The 27,866-nt window shown below is 42.8% G+C and overlaps 1 protein-coding gene, 1 long non-coding RNA gene and 1 other non-coding gene across 3 annotated transcripts; 1 reads left to right on the top strand and 2 right to left on the bottom strand.

Moving 5' to 3' along the window:
- Positions 1-1,865: 1,865 nt before the first annotated feature.
- Positions 1,866-1,938, bottom strand: TRNAV-AAC (transfer RNA valine (anticodon AAC)). Its single transcript has one exon. It is a non-coding gene; the product is annotated as a tRNA-Val (tRNA).
- Positions 1,939-3,435: 1,497 nt separating this feature from the next.
- ACTRT3 (actin related protein T3) lies at positions 3,436-5,134 on the top strand. The gene is made up of 2 exons (XM_067737228.1): positions 3,436-3,635; positions 4,216-5,134. The coding sequence occupies exons 1-2, from the start codon at positions 3,436-3,438 to the stop codon at positions 5,132-5,134; spliced, it is 1,119 nt and encodes a 372-aa protein (XP_067593329.1).
- A 2,143-nt stretch (positions 5,135-7,277) lies between these two features.
- On the bottom strand, positions 7,278-9,518 carry LOC137224892 (uncharacterized). The gene is made up of 2 exons (XR_010943558.1): positions 9,257-9,518; positions 7,278-8,243 (listed from the first exon to the last, which is right to left on the bottom strand). It is a non-coding gene; the product is annotated as an uncharacterized lncRNA (long non-coding RNA).
- Between the last annotated feature and the right edge of the window lie 18,348 nt (positions 9,519-27,866).

Raw genomic sequence — 27,866 nt, 5'->3', positions numbered from 1 at the left:
TTACTCGTGATTTTATATTAAAGGACAGTCTCAACTTGAATTTATTCTTTTCTTCTCTCTTGAGATTTTTTACAACTAGATTCTGTTTGCTCTCTTTGTAAATTCTTTCTTCCCGGTAAGAATCATGTTTGTGAAAAAACCCACAACCGTTAGGTTTATAAGAAAAAAAAAATGAGGCTGGTTCTTTCTTGATTTCATTTTTATGAATATAATTTTTTTCTGATTCCACTTTATTTTTGTCAGAATCCTTTTCAGTAATTTATTAATTCAGAAATATTTGTCTCTACTAGGTGTCAGATACTAAGAATATGGAAAAAGCATAAAACATGGTCTCTGGCGTTTAGAGAAATCAGCAATCTCAGGGGGAAAACTAATGGAAAACCAAATGACTTGTAATACAAAGAGTGCTGGGGGCAACAGAGCTTATTTTTTACGCGGTGTTTGATTACTCTTATTAGGATGTACATTATATTATTTTTTCAGTATCAGGTTGTGAGTTTTAAAAACTTTTTTAAAGTCTGAAACACTTCTTCCATGTGCAAGCCGTTAATAAAAAAAATTTGGTGAACAAGCAAAATAACATCCAAGTTGAAAGTTCAAATTCCCAAGGTAGTGCAAATTACTATCAGGATTATGTTTTTTAAAAAGCCAACATAACCCAATCCAAAAATGGGCAGAAGACCTAAACAGACATTTCTCCAAAGAAGATATACAGATTGCCAACAAACACATGAAAGGATGCTCATCAACATCACTAATCATTAGAGAAATGCAAATCAAAACTACAATTAGGTATCACCTCACACAAGTCAGAATGGCCATCATCAAAAAATCTACAAATGCTGTAGAGGGTATGGACAAAAGGGAACCCTCTTTCACTGTTGGTGGGAATGTAAATTGATACAGCCACTATAGAGAACAATATGGAGGTTCCTTAAAAAACTAAAAATAGAACTACCATATGACCGAGCAATCCCACTACTGGGCATATACCCTGAGAAAACCGTAATTCAAAAAGAGTCATGTACCACAATGTTCATTGCAGCACTACTTACAATAGCCAGGACATGGAAGCAACCTAGGTGTTCATTGACAGATGAATGGATAAAGAAGATGTGGCACATATATACAATGGAATATTATTCGGCCATAAAAAGAAACAAAATTGAGTTGTTTGCAGTGACGTGGATGGACCTAGAGTCTGTCATACAGAGTGAAGTAAGTCAGAAAGAAAAACAAATACCGTATGCTAACACATATATGGAATCTAAAAAAAAAAAAAAAGGTCTGATGAACCTAGGGGCAGCACAGAAATAAACACGCAGACATAGAGAATGGACTTGAGGACACGGGATGGGGGAAGGGTAAGCTGGGACGAATTGAGAGACATATACATATGACATATACACACTCCCAAAAGTAAAGTAGATAGCAAGTGGGAAGCAGCTGCATAGCACAGGGAGATCAGCTCAGTGCTTTGTGACCACCTAGAGGGGTGGGATAGGGAGGGTGGGAGGGAGACGCAAGAGGGAGGGGATATGGGGATATATGTATACATATAGCCAATTCACTTTGTTACACAGCAGAAACTAACACAACATTGTGAAGCAACTATACTCCAATAAAGATGTTAAAAAAAATAAAAAGCAAACATAAGGAATACCACAAGACCCTGTTTAAGTGGACGTGAACAGGGGGAAAAGGAGTAAACAAAAATAAAATAAAAAGCAAACGTAAGGATCAAATAAAATAAAAAGCAAACGTAAGGATCATCACAAGACCCTGTTAAGTAAGTGGGCAAACATAAGGAGCATCATAAGACTCTGTTAAGTAAGTGGACGTAAACAGGGGAAAAATAAGAACACTGTTTCCGCCCGGTTTCGAACCGGGGACCTTTCGCGTGTTAGGCGAACGTGATAACCACTACACTACGGAAACCCGCCTGTCAGCAGTGGCTGAGAAAGTCCTTGATATCGCTGTTATAACGTGCAATTCACGAGCGCTTAAAGGTAGGGTTAGCGTAACTTTTAATAGAAAGAAAAATGAAACCAAAAAAAAAGGAAAAATAACCGTATGTCCAGTTGAACAGTATTACCATTTCAAAAGTTGGAATTTGCATACACTTTTTGCAAAGCCCCTAGTTAGAAATCGGGCACCCGTTGGTTGCACTTTTTTGCGGTTTACTTTCTTCTACGGAAAAGAAGTGTTATATTTTGCGTTACTCTGTTGAGAGTACCGGATGAGTTTCAGGGCTTTGGCGGGCTAGGAAGGGCTGGCCGCACGCGAATCCCGGAGTCCCGGCTCCCGCAGCGGGGCGCAGCTCCGTGCAGCACCAAACTCCCTAGCTGTTACTTAGCTAGCGAGAAAGCGATCCTTTCAGCCTCTGGTGGAGGGACTTTTGAATTTCCTCTGCTCTGTACTTGTTTTAGACGGCACTTGTTTTAAAATCTTCTACAGGGTGTGCAAAATTGAAGAGGTTAAAAAAGAAAATCAGACATCGAGATGCACCTTTTTGGCACGCAACATGAATAAATTTTTCTAAGCCTGAGCTTCATATGACCTAAGGAATATCGTTTTTCCTGCAAAGAGACAGACACATCCTTATGCCTAAAAATCAAGAATTTTTAGGGAATGAGAATGAGCTTCCATATTACACCGGGGGCAGGGGCGTGGGGTGGGTAACCTGATGGGATTGCTTAAAAAATTTAAAAGTGAGATTATACTTTTTTGGTTTTGAGTACATTTTGCTTAGAAAACACGGGGAAAGAAACACAACAAAGTACTGCCCAGAATATATAGAAATAATAATAAAAGTATTTAAAACCCACTTTAAGTCCTAGCACTTTTTCCCTTTCTCTTTTTACAAGTTGACGAAATTCTCTTTTTAGAAGTTCAGAAGCATGAACCGTACCTCCCCCGCTACGACACTTTACCCTGTCAAATCTCTCCACCTTTTTCCAGTTTCGAGGGCGCATTTCAGAGCTTCCCGCAGGCCCTTGGACAGACATCTACTAACCAGAATGTAATGACGTTGAGAAATAAAACTGTTTTTATGGCTCATCGAGGTATTAGAGAAAGCCTCTTGTGAAGGGTTAGATTTGTATCTAGTTTTCTGGGAAGAAAGTCAGGTTTTCCTGATATTGGTATTCCCGGATTCCAAGGGGGTGAGGAGTGGCCCAACCCGGGTGAGACGCAATCGTGGGTGGCACTTTAGAGTGCACCTTGCATCCATCGAGTCCCCGGCCTGGGACTCCCCCCCCGCCTCCCCGCCAGCCCCCGGCTCCCTCCAGCCCGGCTCAGGCCCCGCGGGGCCGTGCCGGGGTCTCTATGACGCGGCGTTCCAGGTCGTCTGACCGGCACATCACTTTCCGCGCTCCCCGCCTAGCCCGCAGCCAGGGCAGCCCGAGCGGCCGGGCGACAGGAGGCGGCGGCGTCATGAGCTACTACCAGCTACCGGTGGTGATCGACAACGGCTCAGGAGTGATCAAGGCGGGCCTGGCTGGGTCCCGGGAGCCCCAGTTTGTCTACCCGAACTTTATAGGCCGCGCCAAAGGCCAGACCTGGGGGGCAGAGGGCGCGCAGGAAGTGTGCGTGGGAGACCAAGCGCAGCAGCGGAGAAGCGCACTTTCCATCAGGTACCGCCTTCTCCCGGCGGGCAGGACCCGCGTGGAGGCAAAGTAGGGGGATCCCAGAGGAGAGGCCCAACACTGAGAGAAAGGATAAGAAGTGAGGAACAGGAAAGTCTCTGCCAGCTATCATTATTGCAAACGCTCGAGCCGCAAATCTCTGAGGGTACCACATACCTGAAGAGTGAACATTGCTTGCTCGCTGTATCTATTCAAATGTATTCAAACGTACAAACACAGTTATCGTTCATAAAATACAAGTTCATTTAGGAATGTTAATTCAAGGTACCTTTGTCTTCCGGGCTATTTGTTTTCAACTAACTGATATTAAAACTGTGAAGATTTCCCTGTATATATATTTAAAGTCAAAAGGGGTATTCCAAAGAGGCAGGGAAGATGGAAAGCAACAAAAATTGCAGAGGAAGGTAGCTGGGCTATCTTTTGCTGGCAGTTACCATCTCTGAGAGGCTCTGGCGGGCACTGCCCATAAAGTGCTACTGGTAATAAATACGGGGATTAACCCATGTTTGAAGAGAGTAGACACTGGAAAAATTTAAAGCTGCCATTTATCTTATTGCTTTTCCTACAGCTACCCAGTGGAGCGTGGTCTCATTACTTGCTGGGGGGACATGGAGATCATGTGGAAGCATATCTACGACGATAACCTGAAGCTAAAGCCCTGTGATGGCCCAGTCTTGATTACAGAGTCAGCACTGAACTCACTGGCCAACCGGCAACGGGTCACTGAAGTGTTTTTTGAGCATCTGGAGGTTCCTGCCTTCTATATGTCCATCCAGGGGGTGCTAGCTCTCTTTGCTACTGGCCTCACAACTGGCTTTGTGCTGAATTCAGGTGCTGGGGTTACCCAGTGTGTACCCATCTTTGAGGGTTACTGTCTGCCTCATAGTGTCCAGCAGCTAGATCTGGCAGGTCTTGACCTTACCAACTACCTCATGATGCTGTTGAAGGAGCACGGCATCATGCTGCTTAGTGCTTCAGACAGGAAGATTGTCACAGACATTAAGGAAACCTATTGTTATGTGGCAATGAACTTTGAAGAGGAAAAGGCCAAGAAAGCTGATTGTATAGAGAAGGTTTACCAACTACCTGATGGGAAGACAATCAAACTCCATGACCAGCTCTTTCATTGTCCAGAGGCCCTCTTCTCTCCAAGTCTCCTGCATCTTGAGACCCCTGGCATTGATAAGATGTGCTTCAGCAGCATAATGAAATGTGATACAGATCTGAGGAATTCCTTTTTCTCCAATATTATCCTTGCTGGGGGATCAACCTCTTTCCCTGGTTTAGATAAGCGGCTAGTTAAAGATATAGCAAAGGTGGTGCCTGCCAACACCCCTGTGCAGGTTATTGCTCCCCCAGAAAGGAAAATATCAGTGTGGGTGGGAGGCTCTATTCTTGCATCCCTCTCTGCCTTCCAGCACATGTGGATCACCGCTGCAGAATTTAAAGAAGTCGGACCCAACATAGTACACCAAAGATGCTTCTGAATACAGATAAAATGGTTAGAAGAAAATGTTTTGAGTACATGTGACAGAAAACTTTGGATATTATATGTTTCTGGGAGAACAAAATATTTCAGTTATTGGAAGGTCCATGTCTCTGTTGCATTTCTATAATGGGGGAAAATAATGATGAAGCAGTCAAATAACATATTTATTGAGTAGAACCAAATTAAATGCTAGAGGAGACATTACTCTTTTAATTTTATTTCTTTGGCTGTGCCGGGTCTTAGTTGTAGCAGGTGGGCTCCTTAGTTGCAGCATGCATCTGGGATCTAGCTCCCTGACCAGGGATGGAAGCCGGGCCACCTAACATGGGAGCATGGAGTCTTAACAACTGCACCACCAGAGAAGTCCTGAGAAGATGTTATTCTTTACCTTGGAGATCTTACACTTCCTTTGGAGGGAGAGAGCAATTTGTGGTACAACATGATATGTGCCAAATGAGTGATACAGATTGAAGGTTGTTGAAGTTTATGGAAGCAAGTTTGCTATAAGGGAAGATTTCATAGCAGAGGTATGCCATCATGAATAGGGTGGTATTAGGATGGGTGTGGGAGCATAATAAAAGAGGGCAGATATTCAGAAGAGCATAGTGGAAATGAGCAAGAAGCTAGATAGGATGAACAAAGCATACTCAAGGCATGTTTAATACACTGGTTTTGTTAAAAATGAAGAGCTCATATCGAGCAGACTAAGAGCAATGACTAGGAAGGTAAATTAAGGCCAGAGACTGGAAGGCTTTGTTTTAAATGTCCTATAGGCAAAAAGGAGCCTTTAAAGATTTGAAAAGAGGAGACATAAGGAAATTAAGATGAATGTGGTAGTAGTTTGGAGGCTAAATTGGACTGGGAAAGGCCCTGGAGATTCAGTGATCAATTAGAAAGTTGTTAGTGTAGATATAAAGTAGTCAAGTCTTATACTCAAGATTATAAGCAATAGGAATTAAAAAGAAGAAATTATGAAAAACTGACAAGTCTTGGTGCCTAATTAGTTATGAAGGGGAAAGAAGGGTCTGAAATGACGAAGGTAGCTGAGAGAATGATGGCAATGTTGACATAACTCAAAGTATGTAGTATCTGCTCTATGGAAAGCACTGTGCTAAGTGCAGTAAGTGCTAAATCAGGAGTCAGACTGTGTCCTTAAGAAGCCAGCAGTCCAGTGTGAGAGGTGAAATTCATACTTTAATTGCAATAATATAAGGTGGAAAGTGATTTAGTGTTCTAAGAGAAATATAAAATGGTCCTTACAGGACTTCCCTGGTGGCGCAGTGGTTGAGAGTCCGCCTGCCGATGCAGGGGACATGGGTTCGTTGACCCGGTCCAGGAGAATCCCACATGCCGCGGAGCGGCTGGGCCTGTGAGCCATGGCCGCGGAGCCCGTGCTTCGCAATGGGAGAGACCTGATAAGTGGGGTTGCTAATCCTAATCCCTATCTGTCTCACAGGGTCCTTATGAAATACAAATGAGATAATGTCTCTATGGGAACTTTCACAATGTTATTTTTTGCTTATAGAATTAGACTATTTATAGGTCCAGCTCATGCTACTTCCTCCATAGTCAAAATCGATTATTTGTATCCTTCAGCACATTATATTACTTGTACTTTTATTGACCATTTAATTTATGCAGCCTTATCTTTTGGTTTGCTTGTCTTTCTCCCTTACTAGATATGTTCTTAGAGGACAGGGATTGTGGGCTTTCTCTTTTCATCTCTGTCCCCTTCCCTGATGACTTCTGTGGTGCACTCCCAGTAGATATGCAGTTATATAGAATTGACCAGAAGCACACTGATGGCAGAGGGAACATGAGGGCAAAGCCTCCAAGGTGTAAAAATCATGGGCATGTACAAGCAGCAGGAAGTAATTCAGTTTGGCCTGAAGCATTTGTGAAGAGGTGCATTTCATTTTTTGACATGTGTTTATCATTTTAGTGATTGTAAGCAAAACTACTAGATTGGATAAGGTGTAGAAAATGATTATCTGAGAGCAGTTTGAATAGTCGATGCCGTACTCACTAGAGTCACAAGCACTGTAGAGAGAATTGTTGCAGGAAGGGGGACCCCTTCTTCCAGGGCCCGAGAGTGGGCTCTTGTCTAACACTCGGAAATGAATAGTCCGAGGAGACACACATGCTGACAAAGCAAGAGGCTTTATTGGGAAGGGGCGGCGGGGCAGAGAGCAGCAGGGTAAGGGAACACAGGAGAACTGCGCTGCCACGTGGCTCGCAGTCTCGGGTTTTATGGTAATTGGGTTGATTTCTGTGTTGTCTCTGGCCACTCACTCTGACTCAGGATCCTTCCTGGTGGCACATGCATCACTCAGCCAAGATGGATTCTAGCGAGAAGGATTCTGGGAAGTTGGTACAACACATGGACTGGAGTCTCCTCTCTCCTTTTTTTGGGGGGGCGGGTGGTTCGCGGGCCTCTCACTGTTGTGGCCTCTCCCGTTGCGGAGCACAGGCTCCGGACGCGCAGGCTCAGCGGCCATAGCTCACGGGCCCAGTCGCTCCGCGGCATGTTGGATCTTCGCGGACCGGGACACGAACCCGCGTCCCCTGCATCGGCAGGCGGACTCTCAGCCACTGCGCCACCAAGGAAGCCCTCCTCTCTCCTTTTGATCTTCCCCAAATTCTTCCGGTTGGTGGTAGCTTATTAGTTCCGCATTCCTTACCAGGACCTCCTGCTTAAGATAGCTCTTGCAAGTGGTTACTATGGTACCTGGCCAGGGCAGGCGGTTTCAGTCAGTGGTTCCCCTAACAGAATGATCCCAACCCCCTCACTTTAGAATTCTTAAAGTGCTTTTTTCCTAAAAGAAGTTTCGGCTAACCTGTTTAGATACATTTATCTAATTTAAACTTCAACATCCCAGAGAGATGGGCAAGACAAATAGTATTTCCATTTACAAATTAAGAAGTTGAGATGTAAAGAGGGTAAGAGATGTAAATTTAAAGTGTTCTCCAAAGTAGCTTGCTAGATTAGGCAGGGGCATGGTCCTTAACTGTGGTTTCTTAGGCAGTTAACCCAACAACTAGCCTGGAATATTCTGTACAGACTCTAGCCTCTTCATTGGGGTCATGGATGATCCTTTTCAGGTAATCTAGGGAAAGGAAATAAAATGTGAAATTTGCGTTTAGTTATATTTTCCCCTATCTTAAACCATATCGAACCAATCCCCTTAACATTTTACTTTTCTTTCAGATCGCGGTGCCGCTAGCGACAACTCCATGAAGTTCACCCAATTGAAGAGTTCAACTTTTAAGATTAGCCAGTTATATGAAAAACAGCATGTACCGGCCAATATAAAAACCTGCTACAATTTATGGTGCATTGTTCTTTTTTAACACTATCACGACACAACATTAAAGCAAAGTCAATGACTGAAAAGCCTTTATTTCCTAATAAAAGGGAGATTCAGTCCTCAATGTTGAGATCGAGAAGAGAGTAGTTATACGTAATAAAACAACCTCTGCTCAGGAAGGGAACAGGTCAGGATCGCGGAGGCAGCCCAATGAGCCAAGCCAAGATTCTGTTCGGGAATCTATTTTGGTAAAGTTCTCTAACAAACGTGATGATCCGAACTGAGAATTTGGCCCTACAATTTTTGTATGAACTCCATTTCTTTAAGATAGTAACGTGCACCTCGCCTGGTCTGTAAGAGATGGAAAACAGCGCTAAAAAGCATTCAAGTTAGTTTTCAAATTACAAGTTAATACGTCTGAAGAAAAGATCCAATCTTCCCGTAAGGAACATGTGGGTGGGGCGGCGATTGTCCTCATGGCGGGAAACAGAACTTTTGAAAAAAAAAAAAATTTGTGAGACCGGTTCTCGCGAGAGCCGCGGCGGGCTGGCCCCAGCCAATCCGCGCAGGCGGCGGCCACTCCCTTTATAAGGAGACGCTGGAGGAGGCGCTGTGGGTTGCGGAGGGTGGGCCCGGGAGTGGTGGCTGCCATTTCGTGTCTAACCCTAACTGAGACTGGCGTAGGCGCTGCGCTTTTGCTCCCCGCGCGCTGTTTTTCTCGCTGACTTTCAGCGGGCGGAAAAGCCTCGGCCTACCGCTATCCACAATCCAGACCGAAGCAAACAAAAAATGTCAGCCGCTGGCTCGCTCACCTCTCCCGGGAACCTGCGTGGCTCGCCCGCCAAGGCCCCGCGCCCCGCCTGAGGCCGCGGTCGGCCGGGGCTTCTCCGGAGGCGCCCACTGCCGCCGCGAAGAGTTGGGCTCTGTCAGCCGCGGGTCGCTTGGGGGGCCGAGGCGAGGCTCTTACCGCAGGGAAAGGAACGGAGCCGGTCCCCGCGCGCGGTGCGCTTCCCTGAGCTGTGGGACGTGCACCCGGGACTCGGCTCAGACACTTGCAGCCGGAGGAGCTGCGGGGGTGGGGCGCGGGCAGTCTGTTTTCTCCCTGGGAGGGACTCCGTTGGTGCGCGTCCGTCTTCCCTCGCCGTCAGTGGTGGGCCTGTGGGCCTCCAAACTTGGAGATTGGACCACAGTGCGTGCAAATCAACTGTCAGAAGGACACGTGGAGGCACCTCCAAAATTGGTCCCAGTGAATGGGCAGTGAGACGAATAGCCAGCTGGCCGTTCCTGTGTAGGGCTTTTTTGTCCTCCCTCTCCTCTGGTTTTGTTGCCCTTTATCATAGTATCACAACGCAGTTCCTGCTCTGCGGATTTTGTCGAGGTTTTTGCCTCTTCCAAAGTATATCCCGATCAGTCCCGACAATCGGGTATGGAAGAGAAGTGTTTTTTTGTGAGATTATTAAACACTTAATATTTGTTAACTGGAAGAGCTAGTCTGTTCTTAAAACAGTGGAAATTCTGTTCCTTAATGGTCGTTGCTTTTCATCTTTGTCTCCGTCTTTGGGTGCAAAGTATTAAGTGGTGACGGAAAAGTGTACGAAGAAATACATATCCCACCCCCACCCCCACCCCAAGAATTGGGTGAGGTTTCTTTGCCAAGGGGTGGGGGGAAGAAAAAGGCCCATTAGGAAACAATCAACAGGTCATTCTGCCCATTCGTCTCCGAAATCTAACTTCCAGGTTTATGTGGGAATTGAAGTCAGTGCCTTCACTTCCTTGAGACAGCTCTTCTGGCGGCAATTGCTGGGACAGAGAGTACCCTGCAGCCTGAATTGTAAAGGCAAATTATCAGTGTGATATCCAGCCTGGAGCTGGACCCGACAATGGAAAAGAAAAATCAGGACCATGTCAGTATCTACATGAACATGTCTAGCATTTCATCCTGTTGCCTGAAGTAGGTCCCTCAGTGTCGTCTAATACAATTCTTAGCTTTCAGTTAAGAAATGTGAAAAACCTGGACTGCACTGTTTCTGGTAATGTTCTCTAAGAAGGAAAAAGTTTTCCCATCAGCATGGTTTTGTGGAAAGAACATGGGGTAAGTTAGTGAATGACGTTCTCGTTCTGATTTTGCCAAAGATTTTTCTTGGTTTTTCAGGTAACTCAGCTAGCTTCACTAAGCTTCCATTTACTCAGAAAGTGACCTTTTAAGATCGCTTTTGAAGACTGCCAGGGTTCCTTGAACTAGAAATAAATAGATGTCTTTTGTTCCTGCTCCATCTAGTGGTACTTTTGCTTCTCCACATGTACAAAATTTGTGATGGAGTCTGCCCTGAGGCAAGGATGGCCACCTACTGGGGACAAGGCTCTTTTTTTTTTTTTCTTTTTTTCTTTCGGCCTCCTGAGGCCTGCAGGGTTTCCCAAACACATGCCCCCTGCAGTGGAAGCCCAGAGTCTTAACCACTGGACTGCCGGGGAAGTCCCTCTCTCTCTCATTTTTAAAAAAGAAAGTAGTGATTTAATAAATACAATTTAAAAGACCACAGCCGTTTTCTAGTTCTTATACTTGAAATCCTCTCCTTGACAAATGTCTTATAAACATTCCAAAGGAAAATTCTCAGTATTATGAACATCTGATATATTTTTTTCTGTTTTGGCAGAATGATTCTCTTCCTTAAATTATATAATTTTGGAGCAAGAAGGGGCCATAGAGTTCAACCAATGAGATAATTTACATGATAACATTTTGGAGATAATAATTATGGCAAATGTGACTTCTTATTGCTACAAGATTTGAGTCCCTCTACCAGATGAAGAAACTCCCTTGGCTAAGTTAATTTTTTGCGGAGTTGGAACCAGCAATTAGCCCCCTGAACTTTAAAGTCCAGTGTTCTATTTACTATGTGGCACCTTAATGCTGCATTGGCTTGTCTGGGAAAGATGATTAGTGTTAGCTCCACCACCATTTTCTGGTTTAAAATAAAATAACATCTTTAAAGGTTACTTGCCTGTGAGCTTAGTTTTCATCCCCTGCTCTCTTCCCTCCACAACCTTCTTTGATAGGATTTTGTGCTGGAAAGTCCATTGTGTGTTTCACTAGTTTACAAGTACAGTTTATTCTTGTTATTTGTGGTAGTTCGTTCTATAAAGTCACCGTAACACTGAATTAGTGAATACGAAACCATTTCTCCTAGGGGAAATACAAGATTAGGTTCCTGAGAGCCTCTAGTCACATCATTTTCATCAACTGATCAATGAATAATCTTGTTTTATGTGTGTTTCTATTTAAAGACACCTTATTTAATATATACTATTGATTCATTATCATTGAACTCATATTCAACGACTCTATATATAGCTCTTGCCTGTATATGAGCTTATCTACACATATATTTTCTGTAGGCATATCACAGCCTTCTTTCACTTAGGAACACCAGACAGCACTTCAGCACTATACCTGGGGTCATTTTAAACAGCAAAATCATCAATAAGCACAAAAATGAAAAAAAAAAAAGTTCCACTAAATAGATCATAAAAAGGGCACTTGTTTACAGTGTTCTTTTTGGAATAAGTAGGCAGCGTGTCACCTTGTTGGACCTCAGTAGGGAAACTTTGTGTCAAGTGACTCAAATTTTTCACTGCTCAGCATGTGTCCATGAATGACTGTAAAAACGCTTTAGCTATTGATTTTGGGGTTACAAATAAATTTTAGTAGGTGGATTTACAAATATGGAATCTGCAAATATTGAGGATTGCCTATACTTCAAGGTCTGTGCAACCCCTGTACCTGAGAGAGACTGCATGTATCCACATGGCCCCTGAAGTACTTGGGGCTTATTTCATGCCTTTAAGATTATTTAAACAGTGATTTGCAAAGGGTTTTAATGGGGGAAGGGGTAAATGAAATTTGAAAATAACTATTTGTCTCATTTATTTATTTTTAGTTACTTATGATGAATTTCAAATAATAAAGGAGAATGGGAGAATTTAATGCTTGTGAAGGAAATTACAGCTTTAAAAATATTGAGAAACATGGGTTTTGTTTTGTCTTTAGAAAGAGAGGCTTCTTTTCCAAGGTCCTGGGTTGGCTGTAGTTTTTGATTCTGAGGATGATGTGAGTTTTAATTTAGTTTGTCCTGGTTCTGCGGTCAAAAATTCCATGTTGGCCTGGCTCAAGACATAAGAGACAAATAGAAGACACCTGCACCCTCACTCACACAAAGTGTAGAGGAAAAGTAGTTTTAAATTAAACTAAGGTGAGAATGAAATGACAAAAGGTAATTGTCATTCCTTCCCCATTTATTCTTTTAAGGTAATAATGTGTGATGGAAGTAAAAACAGCAAAAACACCCAAGGCTTAGGCCAAGGTTTGCAAATTTAAATGTCTGCAGTGCACCAGAAGGAAACAAAAGGAGTGAATCACACCAAGAATAAGACTGTGGAGATGGTGGGGAAATATCCTTTTTAAAGGGGAAGCAGCCTTGTGGGAACGGAGGCCTAAAATTGGAAATATTTCAGGGGGAGACAAAAAGTTTAGTTTACGTGAAGACTGATTTTAAAATGTTGATAGTAAATTTAAAATAAAATTACATATTGTGTGTGTGTATAATAAAGAACTTGGATGGCTTTTATTCCTGAGTCCTGAGAAGTAGCTTCCATATCCTTGGAATTTCCTGATTGGTAGGAGTGCCTTTCTTATTCCTGGTGGGCCCCTCAGACAACACCTAATAGCTTATGGGATGACCTAGATGGGACTGGTCACATCAACAAGACCAAACGTCCTTATCAGCCAGACCTCCTAGGAGAGGAGTGGGGCTAGAGACTGCCTAATGACTCAACAAATCATGCTGATGTAATGAAGTCCCAGTCAAAACTCTGGACACTTTGAAGCTTGGGTGAGAAAGCTTCACATTGGGGGCCCTCCCAGACCTCACCCTATACATCTCTCTCTTTGGCTGGTTTGGATTTGAATCCTTTTTCTATAATAAAACTGTAATCGTAAGTATAGCACTTTTCTGAGTTCTGCAAGTCATTCCAGTGAATTATCTAACCTGAGGATGAGCCAGCTGAATTGTAGCCAGCTGGTCAGAAGTGGGGATGGATTGGGGAACCCCAGACTTTAAGCTGGTGTCTGAAGTAAGGGCAGTCTTGTGGAGAACTGTGCCCTTAACCTGTGAAGTTTGGCCTAACTTGGGTGTTGGTGTCAGAAGTCATTGCAATGGGCCACTCAAAAAACCTTTTGAGGAAAAATCTGGCCCATCATAGCTACTAATCTGTGACCTTTGGCCTACGCAAATTCAATGATACTAGAAGTCAGGAATGATTTTCCCAGAAGTATGGGAGTTTGGGCCATCCCACCAGTTAAAGGCCTATGCAAGGTAATTGTATGTGAAAGGAGGCTATGCTCTTAGCATCTTTTACAGGCCCCTGGGAATATCACTAAAGACAGAAATTTCAAAATAAAACTTTAATAATATTCTGAAAATAGAACTGGAACTCCTCCCCCACATTTAGGACACCTACGATATTTGCTCTATGAATCAGCCTGAGGCATAGGCCTGTCCTTCAGTGTCTATTCTGTCAGATCCTGGTGGGGCTGTGAGTGTAACATGGGAGAGTGAAATCTGACTACAAGCTGGATCTGTTTCTTTTACTTTAACCTTTGCTTCCGTTGCTTTTGTTCACTAAAAGGATACTGTCTATACACAATGGCCTGCCTCAGGGAACACTGCCCCTCTGCCTGAATGTTTAACAAAAGTGCCTTTGTTCAGGGAAACATCCTGACCCTGTCCACCTGTAGATAGCTGAAGAAAGAAGAAATTAACATATCCCCTCCTCGAGGCTGGCCATTCCAGGGGACATATGTGAATCTTATGGCCTTCTTACTTTACTTCCTCCCCTTCTCTGTTCTACAAAAGAAACTGGCATCCAAACCCCAGTAAGATGGTTTTTCAGAGACACTAGTCTGCCATCTTCTTGGTCTGCCAACTTTCCAAATAAAGTCGTATTCCTTATCTCAACACCTCATCTCCCGACTCATTGGCCTGTCATGCAGCAAGCAGAGCGAGCTTGGACTTGGTAACATGAGGAGGCTTATACCATCACCTGGTGGAATTGAGGACATTTCTCCCATACCCTTCCTCCACCTTGGTTTAGATCTCCCTTCTTAGAAAGTCATCACAGTGTGCAGTATTGAAACCAAGCAGGACCCTGTGGGGCTCCTGGGTACAAATCCTTTCTGTGTCGCCCATTTCTATTAGGTTGGCCAAAAAGTTCATTCAGGTATTTCCATAACATTTTTTTTGTGTGTGTCTGCATTGGGTCTTCGTTGATGAGCATGGGCTTTCTCTAGTTGTGGCGAGTAGGGGCTACTCTTCGTTGCGGGCTTCTCATTGCAGTGGGTTCTACTGTTGTGGAACACAGGCTCTAGGCACACAGGCTTCAGTAGTTGCAGCATGTGGGCTCAGTAGTTGTGGCTCGTGGGCTCTAGAGCGCAGGCTCATTAGTTGCACAGGCTTAGTTGCTCCGCAGCATGTGAGATCTTCCCGGACCAGGGATCGAACCCATGTCCCCTGCATTGGCAGGCAGATTCTTAACCACTGTGCCTTCCATAACATCTTATGGAAAAACCCCAACACATTTTTTAGCCAACCCAATAGTTTGTAGGAAATAGGCTTCACTTAGCCTCCGTGAACTTCCCTGAGCTTCAAAGGGCAGGTTCAAACAGTTGCTAATCAGGGAGGAGAGAGAATGCAGAAACAAGGGAGGAGCAGTCAAGAAGCAATAGTGTAGCCTTGGGGCAGGGTCCCAGTCCCTCCTCAAGGAATATTTATAACAATATCTTTGAGTTCTTCGGCAGAACTAGGGTCCCCACCCAGATAGAGGATGGCAAGTTCAGGCTGAGCACAAGATTCCTGGAGCACCACCCTGGGTTACCTCACCACCAGCCAATCAGAAGAAAGTCATACACCCTGCAGCCCTCGCCCCAAATTTTGCCTATAAAAACTCTTCCCCAAAAACCAATGGGGAGTTCAGGTTTTCTGAGCACAAGCCACCAGTTCTCTTTGCTTGGCCCTGCAATAAACCTTTCTCTGCTCCAAACTCTGACGTTTTGGTTTATTTGTCCTCACTCTGCATCATGCACACAAACTTTGTTTGATAACAGTATCTTCAAATTCTCATTTCTTCCTTGAGAGAAAAAGGAAACAGGAAGAAATGGTCAAACGATTTTAACCTGGGTTCTAACCTGGCCAGAAGAATCTAGTATAAGTCTCCCAACTTCAGATTCCACATTTATTAAATGGATATGCTAAGACTTACCTTTAATGGTTTTTTTTACATCTTTATTGGAGTATAATTGCTTTACAATGGTATGTTAGTTTCTGCTTTATAACAAAGTGAATCAGTTATACATATACACATGTTCCCATATCTCTTCCCTCTTGCGTCTCCCTCCCTCCCACCCTCCCTATCCCACCCCTCCAGGCGGTCACAAAGCACCAAGCTGATCTCCCTGTGCTATGCAGCTGCTTCCCACTAGCTATCTACCTTACGTTTGGTAGTGTATATATGTCCATGCCTCTCTCTCGCTTTGTCACAGCTTACCCTACCCTTATTTTTTTATTTCCTTTTTGATTTCTTCAGTGATCACTTCGTTATTAAGTAGTGTATTGTTTAGCCTCCATGTGTTTGTATTTTTTACAGATCTTTTCCTGTAATTGATATCTAGTCTCATAGCGTTGTGGTTGGAAAAGATACTTGATACGATTTCAATTTTCTTAAATTTACCAAGGCTTGACTTGTGACCCAAGATATGATCTATCCTGGAGAATGTTCCATGAGCACTTGAGAAAAATGTGTATTCTGTTGTTTTTGGATGGAATGTCCTATAAATATCAATTAAGTCCATCTTGTTTAATGTATCATTTAAAGCTTGTGTTTCCTTATTTATTTTCATTTTGCATGATCAGTCCATTGGTGAAAGTGGGGTGTTAAAGTCCCCTACTATGAATGTGTTACTGTCGATTTCCCCTTTTACGGCTGTTAGTATTTGCCTTATGTATTGAGGTGCTCTTATGTTGGGTGCATAAATATTTACAATTGTTATATCTTCTTCTTGGATCGATCCCTTGATCATTATGTAGTGTCCTTCTTTGTCTCTTCTAATAGTCTTTATTTTAAAGTCTATTTTGTCTGATACGAGAATTGCTACTCCAGCTTTCTTTTGGTTTCCATTTGCATGAAATATCTTTTTCCATCCCCTTACTTTCAGTCTGTATGTGTCTCTAGGTCGGAAGTGGGTCTCTTGTAGACAGCAAATACATGGGTCTTGTTTTTGCATCCATTCAGCCAATCTGTGTCTTTTGGTGGGAGCATTTAGTCCATTTACATTTAAGGTAATTATCGATGTGTATGTTCCTATTCCCATTTTCTTAATTGTTTTGGGTTCGTTGTTATAGGTCTTTTCCTTCTCTTGTGTTTCTTGCCTAGAGAAGTTCCTTTAGCAGCTGTTGTAAAGCTGGTTTGGTGGTGCTGAACTCTCTCAGCTTTTGCTTGTCTGTAAAGGTTTTAATTTCTCCATCAAATCTGAATGAGATCCTTGCTGGGTAGAGTAATCTTGGTTGCAGGTTTTTCTCCTTCAACACTTTCAATATGTCCTGCCACTCCCTTCTGGCTTGCAGAGTTTCTGCTGAAAGATCAGCTGTTAACCTTATGGGGATTCCCTTGTGTGTTATTTGTTGTTTTTCCCTTGCTGCTTTCAATATGTTTTCTTTGTATTTAATTTTTGACAGTTTGATTAATATGTGTCTTGCCATATTTCTCCTTGGATTTATCCTGTATGGGACTCTCTGTGCTTCCTGGACTTGGTTAACTATTTCCTTTCCCATATTAGGGAAGTTTTCAACTATAATCTCTTCAAATATTTTCTCAGTCCGTTTCTTTTTCTCTTCTTCTTCTGGAACCCCTATAATTCGAATGTTGGTGCGTTTAATGTTGTCCCAGAGGTCTCTGAGACTGTCTTCAGTTCTTTTCATTCTTTTTTCTTTATTCTGCTCTGCAGTAGTTATTTCCACTATTTTATCTTCCAGGTCACTTATCCATTCTTCTGCCTCAGTTATTCTGCTATTGATCCCATCTAGAGTATTTTTTAATTTCATTTATTGTGTTGTTCATCTTTGTTTGCTTCATCTTTAGTTCTTCTAGGTCCTTGTTAACTGTTTCTTGCATTTTGTCTATTCTATTTCCAAGATTTTGGATCATCTTTACTATCATTATTCTGAATTCTTTTTCAGGTAGACTGCCTATTTCCTCTTCATTTGTTAGGTCTGGTGGGTTTTTATCTTGCTCCTTCATCTGCTGTGTGTTTTCCTGTCTTCTCATTTTGCTTATCTTATTGTATTTGGGGTCTCCTTTTTGCAGGCTGCAGGTTCGTAGTTCCCGTTGATTTTGGTGTCTGTCCCCAGTGGCTAAGGTTGGTTCAGTGGGTTGTGTAGGCTTCCTGGTGGAGGGTACTAGTGCCTGTGTTCTGGTGGATGAGGCTGGATCTTGTGTTTCTGGTGGGCAGGTCCACGTCTGGTGGTGTGTTTTGGGGTGTCTGTGGACTTATTATGATTTTAGGCAGCCTCTCTGCTAATGTGTGGGGTTGTGTTCCTGTCTTGCTAGTTGTTTGGCATAGGATGTCCAGCACTGTAGCTTGCTGGTCGTTGAGTGAAGCTGGGTGCTGGTGTTGAGATGGAGATCTCTGGGAGATTTTTGCCGTTTGATATTATGTGCAGCTGGGAGGCCTCTTGTGGACCAGTGTCCTGAAGTTGGCTCTCCCACCTCAGAGGCACAGCACTGACTCCTGGCTGCAGCACCAAGAGCCTTTCATCCACACGGCTCAGAATAAAAGGCAGAAAAAGTAGAAAGAAAGAATTAGTAGAAGTAGAAGGAAAGAAGGAGAGCAAGAAAGAATGGAGGGAGGGAGGGAGGGAGGAAGGAAGGAAGGAAGGAGGGAAGAAAGGAAAAAAAGAAAGAAAGAAGATAAAGTAAAATAAAATAAAGTAAGATAAAATATAATAAAGTTATTAAAATAAAAATATTATTAAGAAAAAACAAAAAAATCCGGACGGATAGACCCCTAGGACAAATGGTGGAAGCAAAGCTATACAGACAAAATCTCACACAGAAGCATACACATACACACTCACAAAAAGAGGAAAAGGGGAAAAAATCATAAATCTTGCTCTCAAAGTCCACCTCCTCAATTCAGGATGATTCGCTGTCTATTCATGGATTCCACAGATGCAGGGTACATCAAGTTGATTGTGGAGCTTTAATCCGCTGTTTCTGAGGCTGCTGGGAGAGATTTCCCTTTCTCTTCTTTGTTCTCACAGCTCCCAGGGGCTCAGCTTTGGATTTGGCCCCGCCTCTGCGTGGGCGTCTGTTCTTCGCTGAGACAGGACGGGGTTAAAGGAGCCGCTGATTCGGGGGCTCTGGCTCGCTCAGGCCAGGGGGGAGGGAGGGGCACGGAGTGCGGGACGAGCCTGCGGCGGCAGAGGCTGGCGTGACGTTCCACCAGCCTACGGCGCGCCGTGCGTTCTCCCGGGGGGAGTTGTCCCTGGATCCCGGGACCCTGGCAATGGCGGGCTGCACAGGCTCCCCGGAAGGGGGGTGTGGATAGTGACCTGTGCTCGCACACAGGCTTCTTGGTGGCGGCAGCAACAGCCTTAGGGTCTTATGCCCGTCGCTGGGGTCCGTGCTGTTAGCCGCGGCTCGCGCCCATCTCTGGAGCTCCTTTAAGCAGCGCTCTTAATCCCTTCTCCTCGCGTACCAGGAAACAAAGAGGGAAGAAAAAGTCTCTTGCCTCTTCGTCAGGTCCAGACTTTTCCCCGGACTCCCTCCTGGCTAGCCGTCGTGGTGCACCAACCCCCTGCAGGCTGTGTTCACGCCGCCAACCCCAGTCCTCTCCCGGTGCTCCGACCGAAGCCCAAGCCTCAACTCCCTGCCCCGCCCGCCCCAGCAGGTGAGCAGACAAGCCTCTCGAGCTGGTGAGTGCCGGTCGGCCCTGATCCTCTGTGCGGGAATCTCGCCGCTTTGCCCACCGCACCCCTTTTGCTGTGCTCTCCTCCGCGGCCCCGAAGCCTTCCCCCTCCGCCACCCGCAGTCTCCGCCCGCGAAGGGGCTTCTAGTGTGTGGGAACCTTTCCTCCTTCACAGCTCCCTCCCACTGGTGCAGGTCCCGTCCCTATTCTTTTGTCTCTGTTTATTCTTTTTTCTTTTGCCCTACCCAGGTACGTGGGGGGTTTCTTGCCTTTTGGGAGGTCTGAGGTCTTCTGCCAGCGTTCAGTAGGTGTTCTGTAGGAGTTGTTCCACGTGTAGATGTATTTCTGGTGTATCTGTGGGGAGGAAGGTGATCTCCGCGTCTTACTCTTCCGCCATCTTCCCGGAAGCTCCTCTAATGACTTTATTAAAGAGGAGAGGTTGGTCTTATTCTCATAGTTTGCAAGGAATGATTTTACAGCAATCTGATAAGAGCATTGTGGCTACTCCAACAGAAAGTGGTTTTGATTTGTGTTGGGTATACAGGTAAAGGATGTGTGGATAAGGGTGGAAGTGCTAATGTCAAGTTTTTTATATAACACTGATTATGAACTTGATGCACATCTGCAATAAGACATGTTGTTCTAGGGACTTCCATGGTGATCCAGTGGTTAAAATTCCATGCTTCCACTTCAGGGGGCACGGGTTCAATCCCTGATTAAGGAACTGAGATCCAGCATGCTTCACGGCTGGCCAAAAAAAATAATAAAGTTGTTCTAGATGATGTTCACTATCCTATATTTTGTCTTGAGAGTTGTAGGTGTTTACTTTGGTGATATTTATGTGTATACCATGGCTGTCTATGTTAGAAATGTTAAAATGAATAAATATAGATATTTAAAGCAATTCTAGGAAAACCCATCAGAAAAAAATACAGCAATGAAGAAATAAAAATACTGGAGTTTTATGTCAATTTTTGAATGAGGATATTATAGCTAAAATGAAAAGCATTATTTATACATATCATTTGCAGAAAATAGTTGAATTCGTCTCACCATTATTTAGAAAGTAAGTAGCTTACTAAAGTGAACCAAGTGACTTATTTTCAACCTTGGGAGAAAAACTCGATTAAAGCTGCAATTGAACTGTAATGGCACCAAGGAGTTCAACTCGACCTCATACGCCAGATGATAATCATCTTTCAAGTGTACAAACAAGGAAGCACAGTTATCAAAGAATGAGAAATACATTTGTTCAAAGACCATTTACTGCTTTAACAAGAGGTGAAAGCTTGCCAGAAATGTATAAACACCTAACACGGTGCTATTCATAGGCTTAACATGTTCAAAGACTTGGGGGGCAATTTAAAAATATCTTTGAAGTTGTGGGTATTCATCATCATATCTAATAATGCTTACTTTCTAGAGCCCCTCTCTAAGGAGGGCAAAGCAATTTATCTGACTTATTTTCATGACATCCTTGTGAGATAAGGCAACTACCATTATCTCCATCTTGTAAATGGAGAAACTAAGACACTGGGAGGTAAAATCACTTGAAGAAGGTCAGTAGCGGGCCCAAGAATTTAAACATACACATTAAAGCTTTGAACTCCCATTTTAGTTTAACTACAGAAAACTAAACAAAGCATTTAAAAAATAAGCATCTCATACTTTTTCTTTCTCCTTTTCAGTTAGAGAATAATTAATGGTCAATCATTTTGTCCTTGTTTGCCTTGGTAAGGAAAACTGTCTAAAATCAGGCTTTGCACAATAAGTAGACTCTTATTACACTGGAAGGAATGAAATATTTGCAAAGCTGTGACATTCATTTAACAAACACTTACTAAATGCCTAGTCTGTAACATGTTGCATTGTTGAGACTTCAAAGGTGAAAAACATATTCCCCATCCTTAAAGGTCTTCCTGGAGAGTAAGATTATATAAGCAGATTGTAAATTGCAGTTCAGTGTTCTTTAAATTTAAGTAAATTCTTCATTTTATTCCCCAAATTCTTCCTCACTTTTCCCATCTCGGTAAGCACCGTTGCCATACACTCAATTGCTCAAACCAGTAATCTGGGCATCACCCTTGCCTCATTCTCCCCTCACCTCATCATATCCTCTGGTCTTTCTCTAATTCATTCCATTGCTACCACCTTACTCCAGTTCACTATCATGTCCTTCATAGACCTTCTGACTAGTTCTCTGCTTCTTGTCATGTCCTCTACTCACCACCAAGTCATTCTTCACAAAGTAGCCTGAGTGAGCTTATTAAAATACTAACTGAACCGTATTTTTTCTCTTCAGTAGTTTCACATTGCACTGGGAATAAAATCCAAAATTCTGATCAAGGTTTTGCATGATCTGGTCCCTCCTTACGTCTCCAACCTCATTTTAACTCCTCTTCTCCTCTTGCACTGTGCTCCAGCCACCCGGGGCCTCCTCCTTTCGGTTCCCAGGACTTGCTAAGATCTTTCTCACCTTAGCTCCCCTGCTTAAACTGCTCTGCCCTGGCACTTGCAGTTTTGGGCACCTTCTCATCGTCATCTCAATTTTGATACCATTTCCTTGGAAGCCTCTCTGGCCCCCTTTTAAAGCAGCTTCCCCTTCCTAGTATGACATTATGTTGGTTACCTTCATACCATGTTCTCCTGATTTGTAATAAATGATTTGCTTATTGTCTGTCTTCCTCACTGGGCTGTAAGGATAGAGGCAGGGACCAAGTCATTTACCTCAGTGAAATATCCCTGGTGCCTAGTACATAATAGGTACTGAATAATTATTTGTCAAGTAAATGAATGAGTGCTATTGGGACAGAGGACAGACCACCTAATCGTAACTGCTATTTTAGCAGCACAGAGGCAAAGTGCTAAATAGATATCTGCCAAGTAATAATGCTTTCTAATTTTTTTTCAGTTATAAAATGAATGTAACAGTACCACAAAAACGTTGAGAAGTAGAAAACAATCACATTTCAGTAAAACTCAAGTACCATTGATATATTTCTATTTCCTTTTTGTATGTATATTTTATATAATTATAGCTGATATGTACATTTAATGTAATTAATTTTCAAATTCTGCTTTTTACCCTTGGTAGTAAATCATAGGCATTACTTTTTGATATTACAGATCCTTCAGAACCATTATTTAATACTATTACTTAATGTTCCATTGAATGTACAATAATCTAGATAACACTTTGCCTACTGATGGATATATAAGTTAATTTCAATTATTTTCCTGCTACTGTGAATAATTATTATGCACAACATTTGCCATATTTTAATTTATTTTTATTTTTGCCCACGTTGAGTGGCCTGCGGGATCTCAGTTCCCCCACCAGGGATTGAACCTGGGCCACAGCAGTGAATGCCCAGAATCCTAACCACTAGGCCACCAGGGAACTCCCTGCCATATTTTTAGATTATTCATTTATTTAATTACTCAGAGTGCATGACTAACACAAGGGATAGTATTGGTTTGAAGGAGAATTGTCCAGACTTGTATAGTACGTCTGGGTAATCTACCTATTTTGCTTTCTCTTCTAAAATTTCCCAAAATAAATTTTTTTTCTGGATTACCACATACATCTGCTAATCTAGAGCACTAGTTCTGGCCACAGCTTCAGACTTTGGGTAACTGTGTAGATTTAATCATTGATTTCTAGAGTCTAGAAGTTTTCTAGAGTCTAGAGTTTTCTAGAGTTCTTCTACTAAAATGAAGGACACATTATATCTTTCCTGTCTTATTCCTCATCCTCTTTCCTACCTTGCTTTCACAGCCCGTCAGTTTTAACAAAGCAGAAGGTAAAGATGACAGGGGGAATGAGAGAGAGAGAAAGAGAGAAGAAAAAGGGGAGAGAGAGAGAGAATGGCTAAAAACGGAGTGAGTCTATTTCTTGGGCAGCTTTGTGGTTCTGAGTTACAGGGACAAAGCATATCGGTGCAGAGGCTGAACATGGACATAATGGTGCCTCTCCTACATCACACCCTCCTCGTGCATTCAGTTGCAGCCAGGCATTGTAGGTAGGATGGATTGATCCTTGCCTATTTCCGGAATGGTTCTAATTCCATCTCCCTTGCCATTGTGATTGTTTTGGGCTGGTCCAGGTGAAACAAGTCCAGCACTTCAGTTTAATGGTTGAGTGAAGTAAGGGTCTCTCTCTTCAGATGGGAATGAAGAAACTAGAAACGAGTGTTGCTGCTATTAGCAACTAAGAGGGAAACTATTCTGAGGACAGAGTCAACACATAAAGAAAGGCTGAATCCAGAGAAACACAGAGAGAGAGGTGGAATCCTTAATGTACTGTACTGAAAATCTTGCTCTACTTCTGGACTTTTCAAATACATGAACTGATAGATCACCTTGATTATTTAATCAAGTGGACCAGTTGGAGTCGAGGTTCTTGTTGCTTCTACTAAAATTACGTTAACGATGCAGAAGGACTGGCATGACTGCCAGTTTTACTGCTACCTTGCCAAGGAATAGTACAGTGGTCCTGTCCTAAAAGAGGGGTTAAGATGGCTTCTGTCCTAGAAGGAAATGTTCTCCGTAAGATAGGAAGCCTGCCTCAGAGACCTCTGGGATCTGCTCTTCTGCCACTTTAAACTCCCATACCCTGGACCCCCAATGATAAGTGGCTTTGCCTTTTTTTTTTTTTACGGCACCAGGCGGCATGTGGGATCTTAGTTCCCAAGAACAAGGGATCGAACCCACACCCCCTGCATTGGAAGTACAGCGTCTTAACCACTGGGCCACCAGGGAAGTCCCAGCATTGCCCTTTCTAAAGACAGGACTTGCAACTTTCAGATACTATATTTGCAAGTAAATTTTATCCTATTAGAGATGCTTTGTAGCTATCAAATGCCATGGATGTGGCTTGTGATTATTTATAATATCAAACAGCAGAGGCACAGGGGCTGTAATGTTGAGGCAGAACCAATCTTGACAATAGACCTATGCTATTCAGGATATAGGCCCAAAGGCTAGGAAGTTGAAACCACAGAGTGTACTTGGAATGCTTATCCTAAGAGAAGAAAGAATCTTTTCTTCTGTCTGTGTGTGTGTGTGTGTGTGTGTGTGTGGGCGGGGGGGTATTGATGTGTAGCTTTTCAATAATGAGATATACAATAATGAAAACTTGAAGTTCTGCCCTTCTCCATCTCCCACTCCCATACTTTCCTTTCCCTAGAACAGTCCCTCACCTTATTTGGTTGGTTGTTTATTACAGGGAAATTCATATGAATAATGTTATAACTGAAGTGAGAATATCCATCTACTTTAATTTTTGTCTTAAAGTTAACATTTAAAAAGAGTTAATACATGTTATTGGATGACTGTCTAATGTGTTATTCCTGGTACAGAACAAATCTTCCTTTGGTATTCATTGCAACAAGCTGACTCTAGCAAAGAATAGCACTGCTGATGATAGTGCTTCTGAAGGGTTGACTTCCGTATCAACAGGTCTCCCCTTCTCTGTCTGACAGAATGCTGTTCCAGAAAGATTGTTCTTACATGTTCAATAATGTAATTTTCTCTGCTAGTGCAAGATATGGAATTAAAACAGAGTTACTGTATATAGAGGGCAAAGGAGAGGACTACAGAAACTTTTTTTTTAAACTTAAAAAACAAAAAATACATATGATCCTGCAATCCCACTCCCAGGCATATATCTGGAGAAAACACTAATTCGAAAAGTTACATGTACCCCAGTGTTCATTGCAGCACTATTTACAGTAGCCAAGACATGGAAGCAACCTAAGTGTCCACTGACAGATGAATGGATAAAGAAGATGTGGTATATATATGGTGGAATATTACTCAGCCATAAAAAAGAAGGAAAAAATGCCATTTGCAGAAACATGGATGGACCTAGAGATTATCATATTAAGTAGAGGGAATGGTTTGAATTCACCAGTTCTTTCTACTTTTCTCCTCTCTTGTCTTCATTTTTGTCTTTCCCCACTTACTTGGTTGTTTGGTCTTTGTCTCAGAGATTCAGATGCTGATTTTTTAATAGGGCACAAGGACTCAGCTATATTATTCTCAATTTCACACTGTTTATGCTAGTATTTCTTGAGAGTGTTCCACAGCTATTTGCTTATATTTTTCCATCTTTTATTCATGTATTCATTCACCCAATAAACATTTATTGAGTACCTGCTATGTGTCAGCATTATGCTAGGTGCTAGGAATGCCAGGCACTGGGTGACCAAGGCTCAGGGTCCTTGGCAGTAAACTAGAGAAGACAGACAGTGACAAATAAACTAATAAATATATAATTACAGAGTGTAAAGGAAATGAACAGGGTGTTGTGCTAGAATACAATGGATGGGAGAGGAGGACTTAGGTGGTAGATGGAGGAGGAGGGAGGTGTATATATTCGGATTATACTTTGTAGATAGATCTATGATAGAGATTTATGAAATGCATGTGAGAGAGGGGAAGGGGGAATCGGTCATAATTCCTAGGTTTCTGGCTAGAGCAAATGGGATGGATACAGGGACTTAATAATATGAGGAAAAATAGATTTTGTAGGAACGTCAATGATTCAGCGTTTTTATGTTGAGTGAGATGTGAAACATCCAAATGGAAATATTATACAGTTGCCATTAGTTCTAGTTTGTGTGTAGGACAGTCCCTGTTTATGCCTATCATCCCAGTGTAGTTATTAAAAATGTCCCTTTCATTCTCAAAAATTTTGGTTTATACAATGTGTTACACGGTCATCTTATATATTGGTAATATTAGTTTTAGTGGATTAGGGAGGCATGATGTTATAAAAAAATATCTATTTGGTCTTCCTCCCCTTTTCTGGCACAGAACTCTTAAAACCCTTGGAATTACGGGCTTCCCTAGTGGCGCAGTGGTTGAGAGTCCGCATGCCGATGCAGGGGGCACGGGTTCGTGCCCCGGTCCAGGAAGATCCCACATGCCGCGGAGCGGCTGGGCCCCTGAGCCATGGCTGCTGAGCCTGCGCGTCCGGAGCCTGGGCTCCGCAACGGGAGAGGCCACAACAGTGAGAGGCCCGCGTACCGCAAAATAAAATAAAATAAAATTTAAAAACCCTTGGAATTCCCTAAGTGGTAAGAGTGATAAAGATGTCTTGATATTCATAACAAACTCCTTTCAGCTACACCTGAGTTTATGTTAATAAGGTGACTTTTAGAAAGTACCTATGGTTGGGGGGCTGGTTGCTAGGGGAATCAACCAGGTGATTAGGGGTTGAAACTTTCAGTCCCACCCCTCCACATGAAGTTAGAGCCTAGGTCACCTGCAAGGATTCCTTCATTCTTCTAATACTCAAATAACCCTTCACTGAATACTTTAAAATACTTATTTTATTAGTACAAAACTGTATTGTAGCTACTATTGTTCGAATTTTCTTAATGATTTTTAAAAATTATTTTTATTTTTGTTGTTGGCTGCAGTGGGTCTTCGTTGCTGCGTGCGGGCTTTCTGTAGTTGCAGTGAGCCAGGGCTACTCTTTGTTGTGGCGCACGGGCTTGGTTGCTCCGCGGCATGTGGGGTCTTCCAGGACCAGGGATCGAACCGGTGTCCCCTGCATTGGCAGGTGGATTCTTAACCACTGTGCCACCAGGGAAGTCCCTAAAAAGGAACCATTGATACTTGCAACAACGTGGATACATCTCAGGAATTACACTGAGTGAGAGAAGTCAGTCACACAAGGTCATATAAGTATGATTCCACTTACATGACATTCTAAAAATGAAAAAATTATAGAGAGGGAGATCGTGGTTGCCAGAAATAGGGATGATGGAGGGAAGTAGGTGAGGAAGTATCTGTAAGTGGGTAGCATGAGGAACATCTTCGTGAAATAGTTCAGAATTGTATTGGTGGCTACACAAATCATATTTGATAAAATGACAAAGAACTATACACATATATTGTACCAATGTCATTTTCCTGGTTTCGATATTGTGCTATAGCTGTGTAAGATGGTCTCATTAGGGGAAACTGGGTGAAGGGTGTATGGGACTTCTCCGTACTATGTTTGCAAATTCTTGTGCATCTATAATTATAATGAGAGTTCAAGGGATTACAGACACTCCGCCACTTCTCTGCTCATAAGCTTCTCCTATAACCGTTTTATCTTCCCTGCATATACGACACTAGGCATATATACCTGGGACTTCTTTGCATGACATTTCCTCCCTAGACTCACCTGCTGATACCTGCTGAGCATGTGGCATCCAGTAATGACCTGTGGTTCTCAAAAAGTGTCCTCTCTGCTGGTTCGTGTACTATACAGGTTTCTATCACCTGCACTTTCCCGATTCCTGCCGTACTCCCCAAGCAGAAACAGATCTGTTATTTTTCATTTTACCTGGTGCTCCTTCATTCCTCTGTCAGGGAACTTCTAACAGTGTTCTGTAAACCCAGTTGCG

Source organism: Pseudorca crassidens, chromosome 5 (assembly GCF_039906515.1).
Source record: "Pseudorca crassidens isolate mPseCra1 chromosome 5, mPseCra1.hap1, whole genome shotgun sequence".
Classification (NCBI taxonomy): Eukaryota; Metazoa; Chordata; class Mammalia; order Artiodactyla; family Delphinidae; genus Pseudorca; species Pseudorca crassidens.
The sequence above is the reverse complement of the archived record's forward strand: the minus strand, read 5'-3'. Positions and strand labels throughout refer to the sequence as shown.

What these genes read in the sequence shown, in the direction of transcription:
- ACTRT3 (XM_067737228.1), top strand. Translation starts at nt 3,436, where the DNA reads ATGAGCTACTACCAGCTACCGGTGGTGATCGACAACGGCTCAGGAGTG. An exon ending in AGAAGCGCACTTTCCATCAG is followed by an intron (nt 3,636 to 4,215) that starts GTACCGCCTTCT and finishes CTTTTCCTACAG; the next exon opens with CTACCCAGTGGAGCGTGGTC.